Here is a 19,992-nt window from a genome sequence, read left to right as displayed (position 1 = left end):
GTTAAAGTTTGACCAAACCAACAGACAGACAGACAGACAGACAGACAGACAGACAGACAGACAGACAGACAGGGCAAAAACAATATGTCCCCCACTATAGTGGTGGGGGACATAAAAATGTATGTCTATTCCTTGCCTCAGGCTCATCAAGGGACAATAATGAATTGCAAAAAAATATTCTCTTTGAATAGATAAACACTATGACAAAATATCCTTTGTTACTATGTTATAAGTCTAGAAGTTGCCAGATACAAATGCCCAAAGTTCTTTTGTATTATACCCAAGGGTTAAATACGTTGTTTTGTCCAAAAAGATGTTGGCAACTCAGTATACATTTTTGATTGTATGTAAACGAATATATTTCTGTTTGAAATATAGAGATCAGAGGTGTCAGGCATGAGAATTAAACACAATGATTTTCTTTCAACGCTGTTACAATTGGTTGATTATAAAAAGATAAGAGGAATTTCTATTTACAGCTTTATGGTAATTCTAATTCAGGCAGTGTTCGTTTAGGTAACTTTAATTGGCGCGTGATATCTAACGGGTGCCTCCCCCCTAAAACTTTCATTGATGGGATTTGGGAAAAATGGCATTGGCAACATGGACAACTTTCACCCATGAATATAACATGGTCATATATGAAACTCAGGCTGCAGGACTTACTTGAGATTGTAGTAGTGGTAGTTGACTGAAGATTTGGGGACTGCCGGACTCAGGTAAAGGAATCCAATCTTCTCATGCTCCTTGATGAGGTCTGTGATTTTGGCTGTGTCACACAGGCCTTCATATGTCTCCAACACTGAGAGAAAAATTCACATTAAAACATGTGCTTCTTTAACATCTTCATTAAAAAACAAACAGCAACATACACAATTAATATCAACAGGTTGAAATTTAAAAGAACTTAATTAACAAATGACATAAAAAATTCACATGTTAATGTAATAATAATGTACCAGTATTAATTGAAGCAGTGGTGTATGTAAACATAAGCTTATTAGATAGGCCTATTACCTTTAGGCTTTGTGGACTGTGGTATAACAGGGCCTGATGCATGCACTTTGCCACGGGGTGTGCTAGGTTTCTGTTGTTTTGCAGGGGTGGGCACTTTAGGCCCCATGGATTCCTGCACCAGTTTAAGGTCATCAGGGAGGTCAGGTAAGGGCGAGGGTGGGGCTCCTGGGGGACGCTCCAGGGGCGGGGGTACCATGCTCTTCCTCTTCAGAGACTTGGAAACATCAACCTCCATCTGCATCTTAGCCAACTTTTCAGCTTCAATTTTCTCTCTGTTTTTCTTTTGTATGTATTCTGGCTGGTTTCGTTCCTGGTACTTTTGCAAACTAGGCTGAAAAAAACAATTCAAGATGTTAATTTGATTTAAATTTATAAGAAAACATCATCACATTTTCATTTTGTAATTTATGAAGTAATTTTATTGATTATACTAGTATACCTGTAAATAATGTCATTCATTGAAAATGGTGTTTTTTATGACACAAGACATCAAGTAACATCAAGATATCATATTTACATAGTTGGAAATCATCTTATTAGTTTTAACAAGTTAAGGTGTGAAATTCAATTGCCTTATTATTTACATGAGTATTTTTGATAAAATTAAATACCACTGGTTCCAGTTTTGGGGCTGTTGGAATGTTAGATTTTCTGACTTGAGTCTGTGTAATTCTGTTGAAGCGCAGCACATGTGGATTGACTGGAGTCTGCTGTGGTGCATAGGAATACAATCGCTGCTTCAATATATCAGGGTCCACAGCCTTGAGGCCAGAAAGGGGACCAGCAGGTCCACCATTGTACTGGGAGTCCAGTGAAGCCCCATTGGGGCGCCCATTCATCGGACTTCCTTCCATGCCATTGCCCGTCTGGCCGTTAAGGCTCAGGCGGGTAAGAGGCTGTCCATAGGACATGTTAGAGCTGAAATTGTAAAAAGAGCACAATAAAATCACTTAATCTGTCCAAAACATGCTGGTGCTGACTAATGGTTTTATCATAACATATTCACACTTGCAGTTTATTGAGATACAGTGTTTGGGTACAGTAGCATAATTTGTAGAATACTAAACACTTTAAGTATTTGAAGCATTGTATCATATTTTTGAGCACATATTTTTTTACTGAATATGTCTCAATAGAATACTAGATTGTATTAAACTTTTATAAATCATGTTTCAGATCAAATGATTTTGGCTTATTTATAGTAATAAAATAAAATAATGCCTATGCCTCAACAAATATATGAGTATCAGATTGATATGCCTAGTGCTTTATGAATGAGAATACATGATCGGTTAGTCTATTGGCAGAGAGCTGCGACAGATTAAAGCTGATAAATGCCCACATTCAAGAGTCAAGAGTGTATTATACCTACTTAAGCAATATTTTTATTGTGCAAGCCTTATTTTACAAAACCAATGTGCACAATCAATTCATGATTTGTTTAATTTTGACACATACAACAAATGCAACTAAATACTTAACATATTCAATTTTATTTGTGATTCATTAGGGGAAATTAAATTGGGGTAAACATGGGCAAGATTCCAGTAAACTAAAGTAGATAAAAATTGTGTAATGATTGTGTTACTGCGTCCTTGTTAAAGTTAAAGATACAAATGCCCCATGGGAACAACTCACGCATAAGTATAAACATTATATATACCTTTCCTTTAATAGCCAAAACTTTTAATTATAAGCCTTCAGTAGTTATATCAAAATTGCAACAATGACGGATCAAGAACATTTATCCGCCATGATGTTTAACATCACTTGGCAACAACCTCGTTAAATCAATTGTTAACGGAAAAAGATCGTACAATTCCGTTGCAGGTGCGCGTTATGTGTCACGTCTATTTCTCGGCTTAATAGGTAACGATATACTATACTTTCTAATTCGTTTTGAAAACATCAAAAATGAATACAAATCATAGTATATGATTGCAATATGACACTTAAAGATATATATATTAAATAAAGTAAATATATTACAATACATTATACAGGATTTGATAAAAAGCGCATTTGGGGAAATATATTATATCGCAGCGGATGATCAAATTAAATATTTAGAATTATATTCAAACAAATTAAAAGCAGCAAACAACTTCGTTATAGTCCAATTCTGACGAGTTTCTTTTCTTCGGGTGAATGTCAAGAAATTTCAAAGTCTAGTATTGTAAGTGTTAAAGAAGCTCGTAAAATCAAACATTCATCGGAAACATTGATAGAATCGATTTGCCGCACCTTAAAATAATAAAATGAAATAAAACAAAGGGATATCAATAAACCTTATTAGATCTTTGAATTAAAATATGTTTATCTATACACTACGCCCACAAGCTCATTTCGCAATGCGTGCCTTTTTATTACATCGAGGAGCTGTTGTTTTCTTTTTTCATCTTTTCTATTTTTTTAAACAAATAGAGTTTATGTTTTGGTAAACATTTAATGGCACAAAACGGCACGTTTATTTTTTCCTTTTTACCATAACTGCAAGAAAATGGCAGCATTAAGCCGACTGATCCTTTCTTAAACTAAAATGTCATTTTCCCTCGAATGATTCTGATTTTGTTCAGCCTGTTAAAACTTTTGCAGATTTATTTTGCTCAATGGCCACTGCCTGTTCCTATGAAAAATCGCCCAAGTGGGTTCAGTGTACAATAAATGCAAGAAGGTTTGCGGTATAGAGCAATTAAGAAGTGCACAAACATAGCATTCACATTTCAAAGTAACAAGTAATTCTGATCCGTTCTATTTAACAGGCTGAAGAGGTCAGGTTCATTTCGCAAAGCGTCCGTTGTTTTATCGCGCAGTAATTGGTTGTTTTTCTTTTTATTTTCACAATTTTTTTTTCAACAATTAGTGTGTTTTTTTTTGTTTTTTTTTTGGGGGGGGGGGTAAACATTTAATGGTACAAAGCGGCACGTTTATTTTTCGTTAAACCGTTAATGGTAGAAAATGGAAGCATTAAGCTGTCTGTTTCTTTCTTAAACGCAAGATACCAACTAGAAATCCTTATTACATATGTGAAAGAATTTTACTCGTGAGTGAATTGGGGGAGCTAGTCAAAACGGCCCCAGTCAAGACGGCCCCTAGTCAAAACGGCCCCACTTTGGTCAAAACGGCACCAAAGACAGTTTTTAAGTTGGTCAAAACGGCCCCATTGTGTAACAAAGAACTTTGTTCAATATTGTATTTATTTGAAGATATGCATGTTGAATAATCAAACATAATAGTAAAACATAATAATTATCAAATAGTTTCTAATAGTTGTCAAACATTATAATTGACAAGGAAGAAAAAAGAGATATATAGGTATGATTTGTGTGAAAAAATGATCTATTTGTATCAATTACATTCTAAAAGAGTTCGAACATAATAATTGACAAGAAATAAGGAAAATGTTTCAGTGTATCACACTAGCAACACTGTAAAACAAACGCAAAAACGCCCATCTAAATCAATATCTTGATTGATTTCAGTCATTAATAAGTTCATCACTCATTCATTTCAACTTCCTCTGGTCTCTTGGGTACCACTGGTCTGTAGAACGTACTGCACCTCTTCAAGAGGCCACTCGTGGACAGCGTCCCGGCCCTGTATCTAAAATAACAAAATTAAAACCATGATACATTTCGTTAAACCATACTTGAAAGAATTAGTTACAAAGATATAAGAATTCTGAGGAGGTCTTTCCCCTTCTGTGAGTCAACGGGTATCAGCGTGAAGGTTACTGCCACGTCCTCAACATGGTCCCTCGGTACTGGGGGATCAAGTAGAGACGCTTCTACATAAATGGATGGTTGCACAAATGGCAGTGATAAGCGAACAGAAGTGTCCGGAACCTCCTTAAAACATAAAACATTTTGATATATTACTAATTAAATAATAGTGTAGTCGGTAGTATATTTCATAACAAGTGCTTAATATTGAATCAATTAAAATTATAACAGACGTCTTTAAATTTAATTCAGTTTATCATTGCTATATGAATGAAAAAAATGAATAAATGAAAATGATAACATACATCTACGTCGCTGTTCACTGACGATTGAACATTAGTCATCTCTGCGTCGACGTCGCTGTTCACTGACGAGTAAACATCTGAAACATCTGTCATCTCTGCGTCGACGTCGCTGTGCACTAACGAGCTTTCCTATATATAAAAAAACAATTGCGGGAAATAAGCGTATCATTCATTTTATCACTTCTCGGACGCGAACTATATTACTACAGCGTCTGAAATTTCACATAATCCCCACATAATAATAATTGGAAGAACATGATTTCAACCACTTTAATTAATTAAAATGATAACCTACGTGTAATGCTGTCGACTGGTGTACAGGTGTGAAACAGTCTCTGCATATGAAGTGCAACGGCTCTCCCTTACATGCTCGTTTGTATTCGGCATGGGAAACACCTGTTCAAAAAGTAACTGACATGTCACTATTCTGCTGAAATCTTAAAATCTTTGGGAAAAAATGTGTACACATTATATGGCGAATTAGGACGGTACCTCTTATCTGTCATAAGAAAATTGCACATATTTAAATATTTGTTAAAAATGATATCATGCACAAATTAGTCTTTCTCTTAAGCACCCTTCATGGAAAACGTCAAAAAACTCGCTAAGGAGACCTTAAATGCCGTCGAAATAGAACAATAAGACATTAAATCTATATCATTTGGTCTCGCTGAATCCGAATCCGGTGCTACTTTTCCGTTACCCGTTACCCGCTAAAGGTACCATATATTTAAATATATTTTATTATTACAAACAATACTGATACAATGAAATAATTAATTCGTCAAGACTAGATGCATATTGCCGCATCAAGAATACGTTTAATACATAACAATATCTGGACATAATTACAATTTAAACTCTGTAAGCTGAATGTCGTAGAAAGTGAATATCATTTCTTATTAATATGCAAAATTTACAAAGATATACGAAAACATATTAACATTTTATTTTTTAATAATACATAAACAGTCCATTATTTATAGTCTCGTTCAAAAGTATTTGTAAATTTTGTCAAAAAAAAATATAATCAATATGTAAATGTTTTTCATTAAGCACCTTTTATGGAAAACGTCCAAAAACTCACCACGGAGACCTTAAATTCCGTCGAAATAGATTTGATCATTACAAACAACAGTTAACGAAATAATTCGTCAAGACTAGATACATATTACCGCATCAAGAATACGTTTAATACAGAATAATTTAATTAAATATTGTCATATGAACGTCGTAATAAATGAATATTATTTCTTATTAATATGCTCAATAGACTAAGATATAAGACATAACCAATATACATATGTAGAGCTGTACATTTTTTGAAAATCTAAATATCAACTGATATAATTGATATTCGCTTACCTGAATTGCATGTTCGGTGTTGCCATCTCTCACAAAGGTCGCATGAAAAAGGGAATTGTATAGTAAAAAAAGGTAACAGGTTGCCTAATTACACAGCGAGATTGGTAGATAGGCAAACATCACGCAGCTGTTATCTCCCCACGGCTACAAGTGATATCCACTGCCATCACAAGAAAATCATTCCAGATATGGACGTTTTTTTATTATTTTTTTTTGTTAAATTATTATAAAATTTATAGTAGTGTAATTTTCTGTTATGTTTTAAAAAAGTTTCAGTTGAGGTTTATTACAAAAATTAAATAACTAAAATTAAAAAAGTAAAAAAAACGCGGGATTTTTTTTAAAAAACGTTGCTCGGCTATCATCATGTGGTTTGGTTACAGCGGCGGGAATTTTAGATATTTCTTGTGATGGCAGAGATTGTACGTAAGAGCATGGAACGAAAACTCTGCGTGGAGATTGCAAAACTTTAAATTGTTGGTATTTAACCCAAATGGGGTGTTGCAGTTTTTACAAATAATTTATTTGTGTAGTGAATGTCATACAGACTTCCGGTCTAGTAAGTAAATATCGGAATGATTAATATTTACTAATTTGCCTAATACTTTGTGCCACTACAATCGTTTGGATTATATTTAGTTTTGCCCGTCAATTTTTTATTCGTATTTTATTTAATAATGAGTTAGAAACGTTCGTCATAAAACACCACAACGATCCTGTAGAAATAAATACTTGACATTCCATATTTGGACATCTAACTTCTAAGATTGTAATGTTTGCATTTGCCAGTCAGGGATTTCAATAGATTTTAAAAACCAACAGTCAATGACCCCTGGACTGAAATTTTGAGGAGTCAAATTGAAAAATGCTGGGGTCATTTTGAAGCGCGTTGTGTTTTTGTCTGTAATATTCATTTTTTTTAGATAAAAATATGCTCTAAGAGAAACACAATATCTTAAAAAGTTATGCTGCTTTATAAAATAAAAATACCATGATACATAACACAACATATTTTAATGAATTTGTACACACAGATAAGGACAAAATATTAATAATTTGTGCGAACAATATCGACTTTTAAGTTTTTCAAAAACAAAACATGCTCATTTTACAACTTTTAATATTTCTATCACTATACTATGTTTATTTGTAAAAACAATAAATGCTCTTTAAAATCTACCGTACTTCATCATAACACATTTTAGTCCTATAAGACATTTAAGTAAATTAAGATATGTGCCGGTAGCACCTTTTCATCACATATTTATCCTCATTATATTGTCATCATCCCAATGATAGCTTTTGTACAAAAACACAATCTAAATGAATGGAACATCTAGTATATCTATTAATGTTTATCCGAATACTATACATGTCCGAAATATATACACTTAAGAATGCCTTATACCAGTAGTAGTTTAACTTTAACTACAGTACACTCCACGCGTTTTCCCCAATTTCCCTCCATACTCCGCGGGTTTCGACCTGGAGGGAGATTAAGAAAATCCCGCTATACGCGGCGTTTGCATGATTTTGGACGCGGCGGTAAACGATCGGCAAAACTGATAAGCCGACACGGCGGCCCTCGGCGTTGGCAACGCGGGGGAAACTCCGCGTTTTACGAGATAACGATCAATTTAATTTTGTTTAACTTCCTGATTTTCAAATAAAATTACATTTATTACAAGTTCATACATGTACATGTAATATAATATTTACAATTAAAAAAAAACAAGATAGATCGATCCCGACGTGGTTGTAGAAGTAGTTGTTGTTGTATAGAAAACTCGTTGATTTACGACACACAAAACGTCGTCTTTTAACTAATACTTACCAATTAATATAAACACAGTTTGCAACATTGTTTTTATTTTGATAATTTAATCCAAAGTTTTCATGTTAGCAGCTGATTTTCTATACTGAACATGTATACAAATGACCAAGGACCCTACAAATCTCGCAAATCTGTGTGAATTGACAGTTGGACGTAATCATAGAAAAGCCGCTTCCTGTCTAAAGGCATAACTTACTCAAGTAAACACGTTCAACGAAACAAAGTTAATTCTCTGCTCGCTAATGCATTGATTTTCTCTTTGTTTGTAGGTTATTCCATTGATTGCTAAAAGGTGGTAACTATTGAGTTGATAATTGCATTTAATATTCACAGTTGTCTTCTTGTTGCGTCGACATTCTAAACAATGTTTACCAGTAATTATGGCCCAAATCGGCAGAGTGACATTCACACAAGTTAATCCCTTTTGTCAAAACATCGCAGACAGCAGTCTACACAATAAGCTTTGCGTGTTTTCATAACGTCAAACACTTAAAATCCAGTTCCGCCCAGATGTCTTCTTTATTCAGTTTACTGTACAATAAGTGTTAAAATAATTACTCTACTAAAATACCGTAACGATAAAGATTCGGCGTGTTCGATTTGAAATTATTTTAGAGGAAATATCAACTTATTCGCGATATAATTTCGTTAATAAATACCAAAGAAACTTTTAACCGAAATCAACAAAATTCAATGTTCTCTGCGCTACAAAGTTTGTATAAAAAAAATCAATACACGCACGCTTTGCAGGAGTATACATTGTACCTTGACCTTGTACATTGCAGCATAATTTTCGCGCGCTTTTGTCGGGAAATATACGTGTAACTGTATATTGGAAGCATTTGTAAACGTCGTGTTAACAATTAAAAATCGTAGTGTGTTTCGGATTACTAATTATTATTCTCATTTGGAAATTTTACGGAACATTTATTCATGTGTCATATATGTTATGATTTAAATATTAATTTGTCAAATGTATTATATTCATTCATATTGTAGACGTACCTGTGAATTAAAAAACATGATTTTTAAACGTATTAATTTTCTATACAATTATCTTTTTTATACATGTACTACAGTATTTAAACAATTTATTATAACAATGTTTTTATTTTTTGGCATGCCCAGTAGCACACTGCTAACGCGGCGTTGCGCGGCGATCACTGATAAGAACGGAAAGTGTCTGCATTTACCGACAAGCCTAAAGTAATACACGCCGCGGGAATTAGCGAACGCGGCGTAACGCCGAGCGTTTTATCGAGTTCACCTCGCTCTTCCAACGCCGCGTGAACACTCGCTAGCAGAAAAAACCCGCGGAGGGAGCGCGTTTTTTGGGGAAAACGCGTGGAGTGTACTGTAGAAATGGCGCGGCAGAGGCCGACGCGTATCCCCACGCCGAATGTTTGACCTAGGTGTGCCCCAGGGTTGGTAATGGGGCCATGCATAGCTGAGATTGACCGTATTGTCATAAGAGAAGTTCATCATCAATTAGAAGTGAATTGGTGTAGAAATGAAGAAGTTATAGTAAAAGGCAATTTTGGGTGGGTGTGACATATGTGGGCAGGGCGCCCCAGGGTTGGTAATTGTGCCATGCATAGTTGAGATTGACCGTATTGTCATAAGAGAAGTTCAGTATCAATTTGAAGTGAATCTGTGTAGAAATGAAGAAATTATAGTAAAAGGCAATTTTGGGCGGGTGTGGTCTATTTGGGCGGGGCCCCTGGGTTGGTAATGGGGCCATGCATAGTTGAGATTGACCGTATTGTCATAAGAGAGGTTCAGTATCAATTTGAAGTGAATCGGTGTAGAAATGAAGAAATTATAGTAAAAGGCTATTTTGGGTGGGTGTGGTCTATGTGGGCGGGGCGCCCCAGGGTTGGTAATGGGGCCATGCATAGTTGAGATTGACTGTATTGTCATAAGAGAAGTTCAATATCAATTTGAAGTGAATCGGTGTAGAAATGAAGAAATTATAGTAAAGGCAATTTTGGGTGGGTGTGGTCTATGTGGGCGGGGCCCCAGGGTTGGTTATGGGGCCATGCATAGTTGAGATTGACCCTAATGTCATAAGAGAAGTTCAGTATCAATTTGAAGTGAATCCGTGTAGAAATGAAAAAATTATAGTAAATGGATTTTTTTGGTGGGTGTGGCCTATGTGGGCGGGGCGCCCCAGGGTTGGGATTGGGACCATGCATAGTTGAGATTGACCCTAATGTCATAACAAAAGTTCAGTATCAATTTGAAGTGAATCCGTGTAGAAATGAAAAAATTATAGTAAATGGAAATTTTTGGTGGGTGTGGCCTATGTGGGCGGGGCGCCCCAGGGTTGGGAATGGGGCCATGCATGGTTGAGATTGACCGTATTGTCATAAGAGAGGTCCAGTATCAATTTGAAGTGAATCGGTGTAGAAATAAAGAAGTAAATGTAAAATAACCTAAAAAAATGAGTGATAATTTCTGACGCGGCCCCACCTAAACCGCTATAACTTTTGACCCAGGGGTCAGATCAAAATTCCAAATAGTGCAGGGTCGCACATATGCTCATAGCTACCATGTGTGTAAGTTTCAAGGTTCTAGTGCTTTTAGTGTAGGAGGAGATAGTGGCCAGGACGGACAGACAGACAGACGGACAGCGGAGATAACCATAATATCCCCACCTTTTTTTCAAAAAGCGTGGGGATAATAATTTAAATTTCACTTGATGTTATCTGGTTTCACAAACCTTATCAAATGTTTGTTAAATCCAGTTAATGCTTTCTCCATTATGGAATCACCATTTTTTTTAATTGAACGCGGGTTGAATGTTAATTTACAATACGTCCACCATTTACAATGTCGAAGGTCATGACGTAGAAAATTAATTCTACTCGGATAATTTATATCTAATCAAGGAACTGTGTTTTCTTAATGTTTATGTGTAGAATTATGACTTGTTAGTATAAAAAATGAACTGTGATTCCAGTTTATATACAATGGGTGTTACTCGTAATTATCGGTGGATTAACAAAGTGACAAAACTCGCTGGACTTAATAGTGGATCTACGTAACTAATAGATCAATTTTGTTTTTTCTTCAATTATTTTTGCCGACTTTCTTTAACCGTGCCGTCTGCAAGGTCTGAAAAAAAAACTGCAATTATCGGATGGTTAATCAATCATCACATAGTCGCTGCGGCTACGCAGTTAGTGCGCACGCACTATTAAGACGGTGACATGTGTATTGGAAGAGATGAGATAAAATATTAAAAATAAACAACGCCCGGGATATTCCCTCGATTATAGACCGAGTTTTAAATACTGAAACATTAATTTCAATTTAATAGGAGCACAGCGGGATTTATTACCATGTAACTCGAGATGTTAACTGACTGATGCACTGGTCAAATTTTCGATGCGTCAAAATGACTCACTGCACAAAAAAGGATTGCGTCAAAAACAAATCATTTTTAATTTGCTCGCGTCAAAACGCAGGATTCTGCGTCTATTGAAATCCCTGGCCAGTCATTCAATGATTGTTTTTTAAGGCACGAGTCAGGTAGAGTTTCTTACCTGATAAATGAAAAGTTTAACCTGAAGTATCATATTCACTGCAATGTCTTGTCAGTAGAGAATCCTTTTAATTACATCAATCCAACTCCCAGCTGCTGACCCTTGAAGTCGCTGGGAATTGCAACTCGTAAAGGCTTTTTAATGTAAACTTAATTCCTGGAGTCTAGGCTGCACTTCAATAGAAAATATACGCCATTTTAATTGTTTTCTGGAAAAAATAAACATAAAAATATCATAGATATTTTCATTTTGCCACAGAATAATGACGTTTCTCCGAATTTCACACACATCATCATTCCACAAAAATATGTTTACTTTTTTCAATTGAAAATGCCAATTTTTCAGAATGTGAAAATATGCTTATTTATACAAAACTAATCCTTCATGTAAAATTAACCAATCGCTCTACACCCACTATCTCCAGAACCTCCGCAAGATAGATTGAATAATCAATTTATAACTTCAGCTTTCCGTTTTTTATCAACTTTTTGTTTTGAACATTTATCCACAAACAACAAACAAATTGATGTTGATGGTAAAAGGTATTGTGTTTGTTATAATGCTTTTATGTTATTTGAATTCGATTTTATAGACAAACTTGACAATCAATGTTTTTACTTAAAATTTGGTTTTATCAAGTAGAACTCTGAGCTTCAGCATTCTCAGGCTGTCAATGTGGGACAGGTTCATTAACACATTTTAACTGATGTTGTCATTTTCCTGTCTTCATAGGTGTTAAATAACTGATGGCTTAAATCAAGATAAACTTTATAACTCATTAACTGCCTACTTTGTTATTTTATTTTATGTTTATAATAACTGGTTTATTAACCGCTTAACTGAACAACCTTAAAAAGTAAAAATGATAAGGTATGCAGACTGCTAAAAAATGTCATATTGCTTGTACATTGTACTCTCTATAGAAAAGAAAGTAATGAAGATGGCATGTTTGATAACACACGTCAGTTTCTTAATTAATATGTATTATAACATTTATTTTAATAATTTTTTTAATGTTTGTTAGGTTTTGTCTTTATTTTTCCTGCATAAAAGAATAAGATAAAATGGTTGTAAGAGCTACACAATCAGGGGTGTCAATTATCTGGATTATTTCGGAAATCCAGATTTAAGCCCATCAGGCTTGATTTTGAGATCAATATCGTATTTATATATACGTATTTGCTAGGTAAATGTTTTTCATTTTTAGGCATTCAAACAATATGCACATTTTATTCCATGTGCAAAAAATGTACAGTTTTTCGGATTGTCGTTTTTGGTTATAGCGTTTTTCACAGATTTAATTTATGTTTGACGTCCTAAGTAGAAAAACATAGAATGACAAATACACATGTGGTGATACAGATGGTCTCATTTATAATATAAGGCATAGCATTCATCAAAAATTGCAACAAGAAAGACTATAAAATAGTACAATAAGTGAGGGCTCGAGGGGGCCACTGCCTTTGATGGTCGCTTATTTGACATTCGCATCGTATTGCTCACAACTATGTTATGTTTCTTTGTTAATTTCATTTTATATTTAGCTCGACTATTATATATGAAATATATATAGTGGAGCTATCCTACTCACCCCGGCATGAGTGTTAGCGTGAGCGTTGGAATGTTAAAGTTTGCGTACCACCTCAATTATTTTCCATGTCCCTTGACATATTGCTTTTATATTTTGCACACTTCTTGACCAATATGATCCCAATCTAGAAACAAGAGCAGACTGTAACAAGCATTCTGTAAGAATTATGTTTCCTTTTTATACTTAGAAAATTGAAAATTTGATTAAGTTGTGTGTTATGGTCCATTTTACTTCTTAAGTATCATACATGTAGCTATTGCTTTCAGACTTGGAAAACTCGCTATCTATCGTAAGGGGACTGTACAGGGCAAGTTCCATAAATCTGGTTGGCATTTTGACGGAATAATGGCCCTTTTTTTTTATTGTCTACGTAACTTTGAATATTTTGTTAAATTTTGTGTTTAGATCCACTTTACTTCTAAAGTATCAAGGCTATTGCTTTCAAACTTTAAATACTTTCTTACTATCATGAGGGTACTGTACCTGGCAAGTTTAATTTGTCCTTGATCCTTGAATGACCTTGACTCTCAAGGTCAAATATACAAATTTTGTTTAAATTGCCATAACTTCTATATTTATGATCAGATTTGATTCATACTTTGACAAAACAACACTTACCGTACCTGACATACATGTACCACAATCGACTCCACCCAAACTGTCCCCCCCCCCCCCCCAGAATTCCCCCCCCCCAAAAAAAACAGCAACAAACATTTCTTTTCCTTTTTATGTCCCCCACCACTATAGTGGGGGACATATTGTTTTTGCCCTGTCTGTTGGTTTGTTTGTTTGCCCCAACTTTAACATTTGCCATAACTTTTGAAATATTGAAGATAGCAACTTCATATTTGGACTGCATGTGTATCTCATGGAGCTGCACATTTTGAGTGGTGAAAGGTCATGGTCATCCTTCAAGGTCAAAGGTCAAATATATGGGTCAAAATTGCTCATTAAATGTACACTTTTGCAATATTGAAGCTACCAACTTGCTATTTGGCATGCATGTGTATCTCATGGAGCTGCATATTTTGAGTGGTGAAAGGTCAAGGTCATCCTTCAAGGTCAAAGGTCATATATATTGGGACATAGTGTTTCACAAACACATCACTTGTTTTTTCTTATTTTTGAAAGATCAGCTAATAAATGACCACACTCTCACATTATACCCTCCTCTCCAAGCCCCTCCCACCCCCCAACCCCAATTTTTTTATGCTCCCCCAAAATCAATTTTGGGGGGAGTATATAGTCGCAGCTTTGTCTGTCCGTGTGTGTGTCCGTCCGTGCACAATATTTGTCTGGGCTATTTCTCAGCAACTAATGACAGGAATTTGATGAAACTTTATGGGAAGCTTCACTACCAAGAGGAGATGTGCATATCATCAGCGGGTTCTGGTCGTATGATTTTCACAGAGTTATGGCCCTTTGAAATTTTCTATAAACTGTACATATAGTGCAATTCTTGTCCCCCCAACTACTGTACTGACTGGAATTCAATGTAGCTTTATGGGAAGCTTAATTACCTTGAGGAGATGCGCATGTTATTTGTGGGTTCTGGTTAGATGATTTATTTAGAGAGTTATGACCCTTTGAAATTTTTAAGTTGCTAAACCATCCATCGTATTATTTTGTTCAAAGTTATGCCCCTCAAGACGTTTCTTTTTATCTAAATATATAGTGCAATATTGTGACAAAAAAAATCTTTGGGGAGCATCACGCGTCGCTGACGGTTTCTTGTTTTTTTTATGTCCCCCACCCACTATAGTGGGGGACATATTGTTTTTGCCCTGTCTGTTGGTCTGTACATTGGTCTGTTTGCTCCAACTTTAACATTTGCAATAACTTTTTCAATATTCAAGATAGCAACTTGATATTTGGCATGCATGTGTATCTCATGGAGCCGCACATTTTGAGTGGCTAAAGGTCAAGGTCATCATTCAAGGTCAGAGGTCAAATATATGTGGCCAAAATTGCTCATTTTATGAATACTTTTGCAATATTGAAGATAGCGACTTGATACTTGGCATGCATGTGTATCTCATGGAGCCGCACATTTTTAGTGGTGAAAGGTCAAGGTCATCCTTCAAGGTCAGAGGTCAAATATATGTGGCCAAAATTGCTCATTTTATGAATACTTTGGCAATATTGAAGATACCAACTTGATATTTGGCATGCATGTGTATCTCATGGAGCCGCACATTTTGAGTGACGAAAGGTCAAGGTCATCCTTCAAGGTCAGAGGTCAAATATATGCGGCCAAAATCGCTCATTTTATGAATACTTTGGCAATATTGAAGATACCAACTTGATATTTGGCATGCATGTGTATCTCATGGAGCCGCACATTTTGAGTGGTGAAAGGTCAAGGTTATCCTTCAAGGTCAGAGCTCAAGTATATGTGGCCAAAATTGCTCATTTTATGAATACTTTGGCAATGTTGAAGATACCAACTTGATATTTGGCATGCATGTGTATCTCATGGAGCCGCAAATTTTGAGTGGTGAAAGGTCAAGGTCATCCTTCAAGGTCAAATGATCAAATATATGGTTCAAAATTGCTGATTTAATGTACACTTTTGCTGCAGTATTGAAGATAGTAGCTTGATATTTGACATGCAGTGTGTATCTCATGGAGCTGCACATTGTGAGTGGTGGAAGGTCAAGGTCATCATTCAAGGTCAAAGGTCAAATATATGGGGACATAGTGTTTCACAAACACATCGCTTGTTTAAACATGGTAAAAAAACACAAATATTTATTTATTTTATTCTTGAAGGACCGTCCAACCGTCCCACCAAAGCTATTGCTATACATGTAAACTTGAAATAAAATCTTATTAGTTTGTTTTATGTCTTTATAAATGTTCAATAGATTGTAGAAAATATGCCTGAACTCAGAATCGTCTATAAAGTACAACTTCTTTAAAACATAAGCGATCAATATGTTTCAATTATGGTCCTCTTCTACTTAGACTATTTTGACTATATTACCTTGACCTTATTTAATATGAACAATTTCCCCATGATGGCTTACGTTATACTGTCAAGCACTCGAATAGTCAAGCGCGCTGTCTTCTGACAGCTCTTGTTTAAAACTCAATTCATTTAAGATGCAAATTTTTGAACAAAATGGAAATTAAATGTTTTAGATTATTAGTATATTGATAAATTGCAATCTTACTAAGTATTATGATCTCGAATACTGCTAGATACTGATGCAATTACAAATGCAATTACAAATTAACTTAACTACTAAATTTAATGATTTTATTGTTTAATATTAAATTACTGGTTTGTTATTGTTTTGTCATTTAATTAGTTTAATAATTTGCTGTTTTAATTAAAACTTGCCTAAGGTGGTGGTGGTGGCACCGTTGATGGCATAAATTACTAATTATAATATCAAATTCTGATAAAAACAAATACGACGTTAACTGGTCAAGAGTTTAACGACGAATGCTTAAATGAGTGTCCGAGCTGTTCATGTCTGCGTGTCTATGTCTATGCAGTGTTTTATTGTCTATCAATCTGGTTTGTCAAAACGTCTGTTTGTTCACATTTTGCTGATAACCCAATTGTTCTTGATGTTTGCCGGAGTCTTTGGAGCCTTCATTGTCTGAGCATCTACGTCTTCAGAAATATTTCTTGTGATAACTGTCAAAGTGGGCATTTATAACATGACATAAATGTAAATATACAAAGCCAGAAATGCTTGAAGCTGTTTGTCCTTCAAACATATTTATCCCTTACAATAAATCAATAATATCAATAGGGATTTATTTATATGTTGTGGACTGTGAAATAGTGCCAATATTAGTTTTTGAAATGAGATATATCAACAAAAATTGACAATAAATATTATTTCAGCATCTTACAGAGTGTAATTTTGAGCTTATTATCATAAAAATGATATACCATATGTATTGTTAGTTTGGGAATAAAGCTTAATTTTGACCAAATATAATCACACACAAATTACAGGCAAATTTAGGGCAACGTTTGTGATTGAAAAGTTAAATGGAATTTTTTCAAGAAGAAACTTAGTCAGATGAATTTGAGGATATTCACATGTATTACCAAATTAAAATAAAATCCCCACAAAACATACCCTTTTTAAATTGACAAATTTGCTTGTCTTGTATAAACACGTACACCAACAACCCTAAAATGAAAAGGACTGTTTATATTGTATGATCAAAACATGGCACTGACATGGTACATGCATTAACGATCTGTCTATTAAATGGGAAAACAACACAGAAGATTAATTGATAAATATTCTAATATTGTTTTTTTCCCCAATATATATTACAAAATGTTAGCTGCCCTACCAGTGTGCCTTTCCATGATAATTTCATGATTGGTTTGACAAGTTGTGGTATATATGTTTCATAAGTTAAATTACAAAACAGTTAAAATAGCATATATATTTTAGTCTTAAATAAATATATGCACTCATCTGTTTATTGTTAGTTACTTGTTTTAATTAATTTCATTGAAGAAAGATAGCATTAGCAATAAAACTGTCATTAGTAAGTATTTAAAACTAATTATACTACAATTAAGTATGTATTCACTGTAATGGTCCAGTTTTAATATATTTATACATATACACATGTAGGTCATGTTAATGTTGGATTATTGATGAGCTGTATTTTGTAGTATGCCTAAATCTAATGATAGATTAGACAGCTTGTTGAGTGATGAAGAACACATTCCAAAATATTGATTTATTATTAATGATTCATGTCTGCAGGTATACACATGTCAGTAATTAATGCATGCATATTGAGTGGGTTTACTGGGTGCCCCTGTGGTAGACTGGGTTTACTGGGTGCCCCTGTGTTAGACTGGTACAGTATCCATCCAGTCTCTACCCTGCTAAGGCTGCTATACACTAATCTTACATGTACATGTACATTGGACTGCTGTGAGGATACAGCGAGTAGGTTTTATTGGAAATCATACTTCAACATGCTGCTTGCATTTACGATATAAATATTGTGCAAGTAAGAAACATAGAACTCGTGATAGTGTTGGATATTTATATACATCTATACATGTACGGTATACTGATTTCTCCCTTATTCTTTTCATTTGATATGGTAAATTGTAAAGATAGTAATTATAAATAAAACAATAGTAATAAAGCTTGAAAAATGATCAATTACTGTATTGTTTTAAGGTATGTACTTTAAAGAATGTCTCAAGTTTTGTTATGAAGATGTTTTAAGTTATTGTGCCAATTACCCGGTAGTCAAACATTTGTGCAAACTACAGCACAGGTGTTTGGTGTGACACCAAACTTCTTTTTTTAACACAGCCAAAAATACATGATGCAGTTGTTATGAATGACGGCATGCATGTACATGGGAAAGATGCCAGTTTAATCATTGCAACAAACCATGCATTTCTATGTGAAGAAACAAAATCTATTCACATCAGACACAAAACCTACAGGACAGTATTATTAATAAAGACTAAATTAAAGATATTCTTGACACACATGTACGGTGTTTTTTTTTATTTATCCAGCTTGAATGAATTGTTTGTAATTCTAGTAAAACTGAGCCATAATTTTAGTCTTTTCCTAAACAGCTGATCTCAAGTATCAGTTATTTTGTTTTTCACAATGCATCTATATAAATATTTGACGAATGGTTTTTGAAACAACAGTTTACAGACCAAGAGTAACGTAACATAGATGTATATGATTGTATATTACAACTACTACCAAGACTTTTAATTGCAATTTAATGGATCTTTTTTTATTTTAAATATTGAATCTAGATTCGTTTCGTGTTGGCTGATTTATGAACGTCTTGAGTATCTACGGTTAGATGGTTGAACAGACTGACAAGTGTGCCTTAAGTTATTTGTTAGGAGGACAAATGACTAATCTGTCGTGATCAGATTAGCATTAAAGAATGACTTCAACAGGACATTGTATTATTGTAGACAAGGACAGTTAGGTTATTTACTGTGCTCCATGATTGAACAAAATATGGTAGTGACTTCAATGTGCACCTTGTAAGTGTTGTCTTGGAGCAAACAACTGCCTTTATGTGTGAATATACAAAAACTGCCCATATGTTTAAACTTACATTGAATGTCTTTGTAAGAAACCAGAGTGTAGTCACTGGTAAATTTTCTGCAATACAAGTAGATTGAAATCCAAATTAATTGTGTTGTTACATTTTTTTTGTAGTCAATAAATTTTGTCCTTATGATATGAAGTTGGAAAAGTGTGTCATTTAGCTGTCCTTTAAAAATGGAATACAATAAGTTATGGTCCTTTGTCAACTTAGATTTTCTGTAACAAATATTATTGTGATTATAAACATCATTAGAATAATATGCATCTTTTGATAAGCTTTACTTATTCTGCTATAATTATGAATTTGCGGGCAAAAGTGCATGTGGGCCCACCCTGGGGTATAATTATTTAAATAGACTTCTGTTGCAAAATAACGTAAAAACATTATCCTCAGTAAGTATATCCAGCATCCATTGTGATTTTGCCTGTCTTTGCTTGCAGAAGGCAGGATCCAAACATTATCCACAGTAAGTATATCCAGCATCCATTGTGATTTTGCCTGTCTTTGCTTACAGAAG

At 34.5% G+C, this 19,992-nt stretch overlaps 2 protein-coding genes and 1 long non-coding RNA gene across 9 annotated transcripts in view; 1 reads left to right on the top strand and 2 right to left on the bottom strand.

Annotated features, from left to right (window-relative positions):
• Nucleotides 1-2,835, bottom strand: part of LOC127865600 (dynein axonemal heavy chain 6-like) — a 91,026-nt gene extending 88,191 nt beyond the window's left edge. Inside the window, 4 exon segments of the mRNA XM_052405464.1 lie at nt 667-802; nt 1,018-1,348; nt 1,629-1,935; nt 2,681-2,835. Of these exon segments, the coding sequence (XP_052261424.1) occupies nt 667-802; nt 1,018-1,348; nt 1,629-1,928 (767 nt within the window). The 5' untranslated portion in view covers nt 1,929-1,935; nt 2,681-2,835.
• A 1,520-nt stretch (nt 2,836-4,355) lies between these two features.
• On the bottom strand, nt 4,356-6,541 carry LOC127865479 (uncharacterized). 2 transcript variants are annotated; one of them, XR_008042634.1, is made up of 4 exons: nt 6,410-6,541; nt 5,340-5,440; nt 5,045-5,173; nt 4,356-4,865 (listed from the first exon to the last, which is right to left on the bottom strand). It is a non-coding gene; the product is annotated as an uncharacterized LOC127865479 (long non-coding RNA). The 2 variants fall into 2 exon arrangements; XR_008042635.1 differs by having other exon boundaries at nt 4,356-4,620.
• A 308-nt stretch (nt 6,542-6,849) lies between these two features.
• LOC127865598 (tropomodulin-like) overlaps nt 6,850-19,992 on the top strand; it is a 28,481-nt gene continuing 15,338 nt past the window's right edge. Inside the window, exons 1-2 of one of the 6 annotated variants that reach the window (XM_052405460.1) lie at nt 6,947-6,968; nt 19,916-19,941. The gene's annotated coding sequence lies outside the window, so the exon portion shown is untranslated. Of the gene's footprint in view, nt 6,969-18,312; nt 18,445-19,915; nt 19,942-19,992 lie in introns of those variants that run through there. The other 5 variants (XM_052405462.1, XM_052405459.1, XM_052405463.1 and 2 more) reach the window with 5 other exon arrangements.

Source organism: Dreissena polymorpha, chromosome 2 (assembly GCF_020536995.1).
Source record: "Dreissena polymorpha isolate Duluth1 chromosome 2, UMN_Dpol_1.0, whole genome shotgun sequence".
NCBI classification, from domain to species: domain Eukaryota; kingdom Metazoa; phylum Mollusca; class Bivalvia; order Myida; family Dreissenidae; genus Dreissena; species Dreissena polymorpha.
This window is presented reverse-complemented; position numbering and strand designations above follow the sequence as displayed.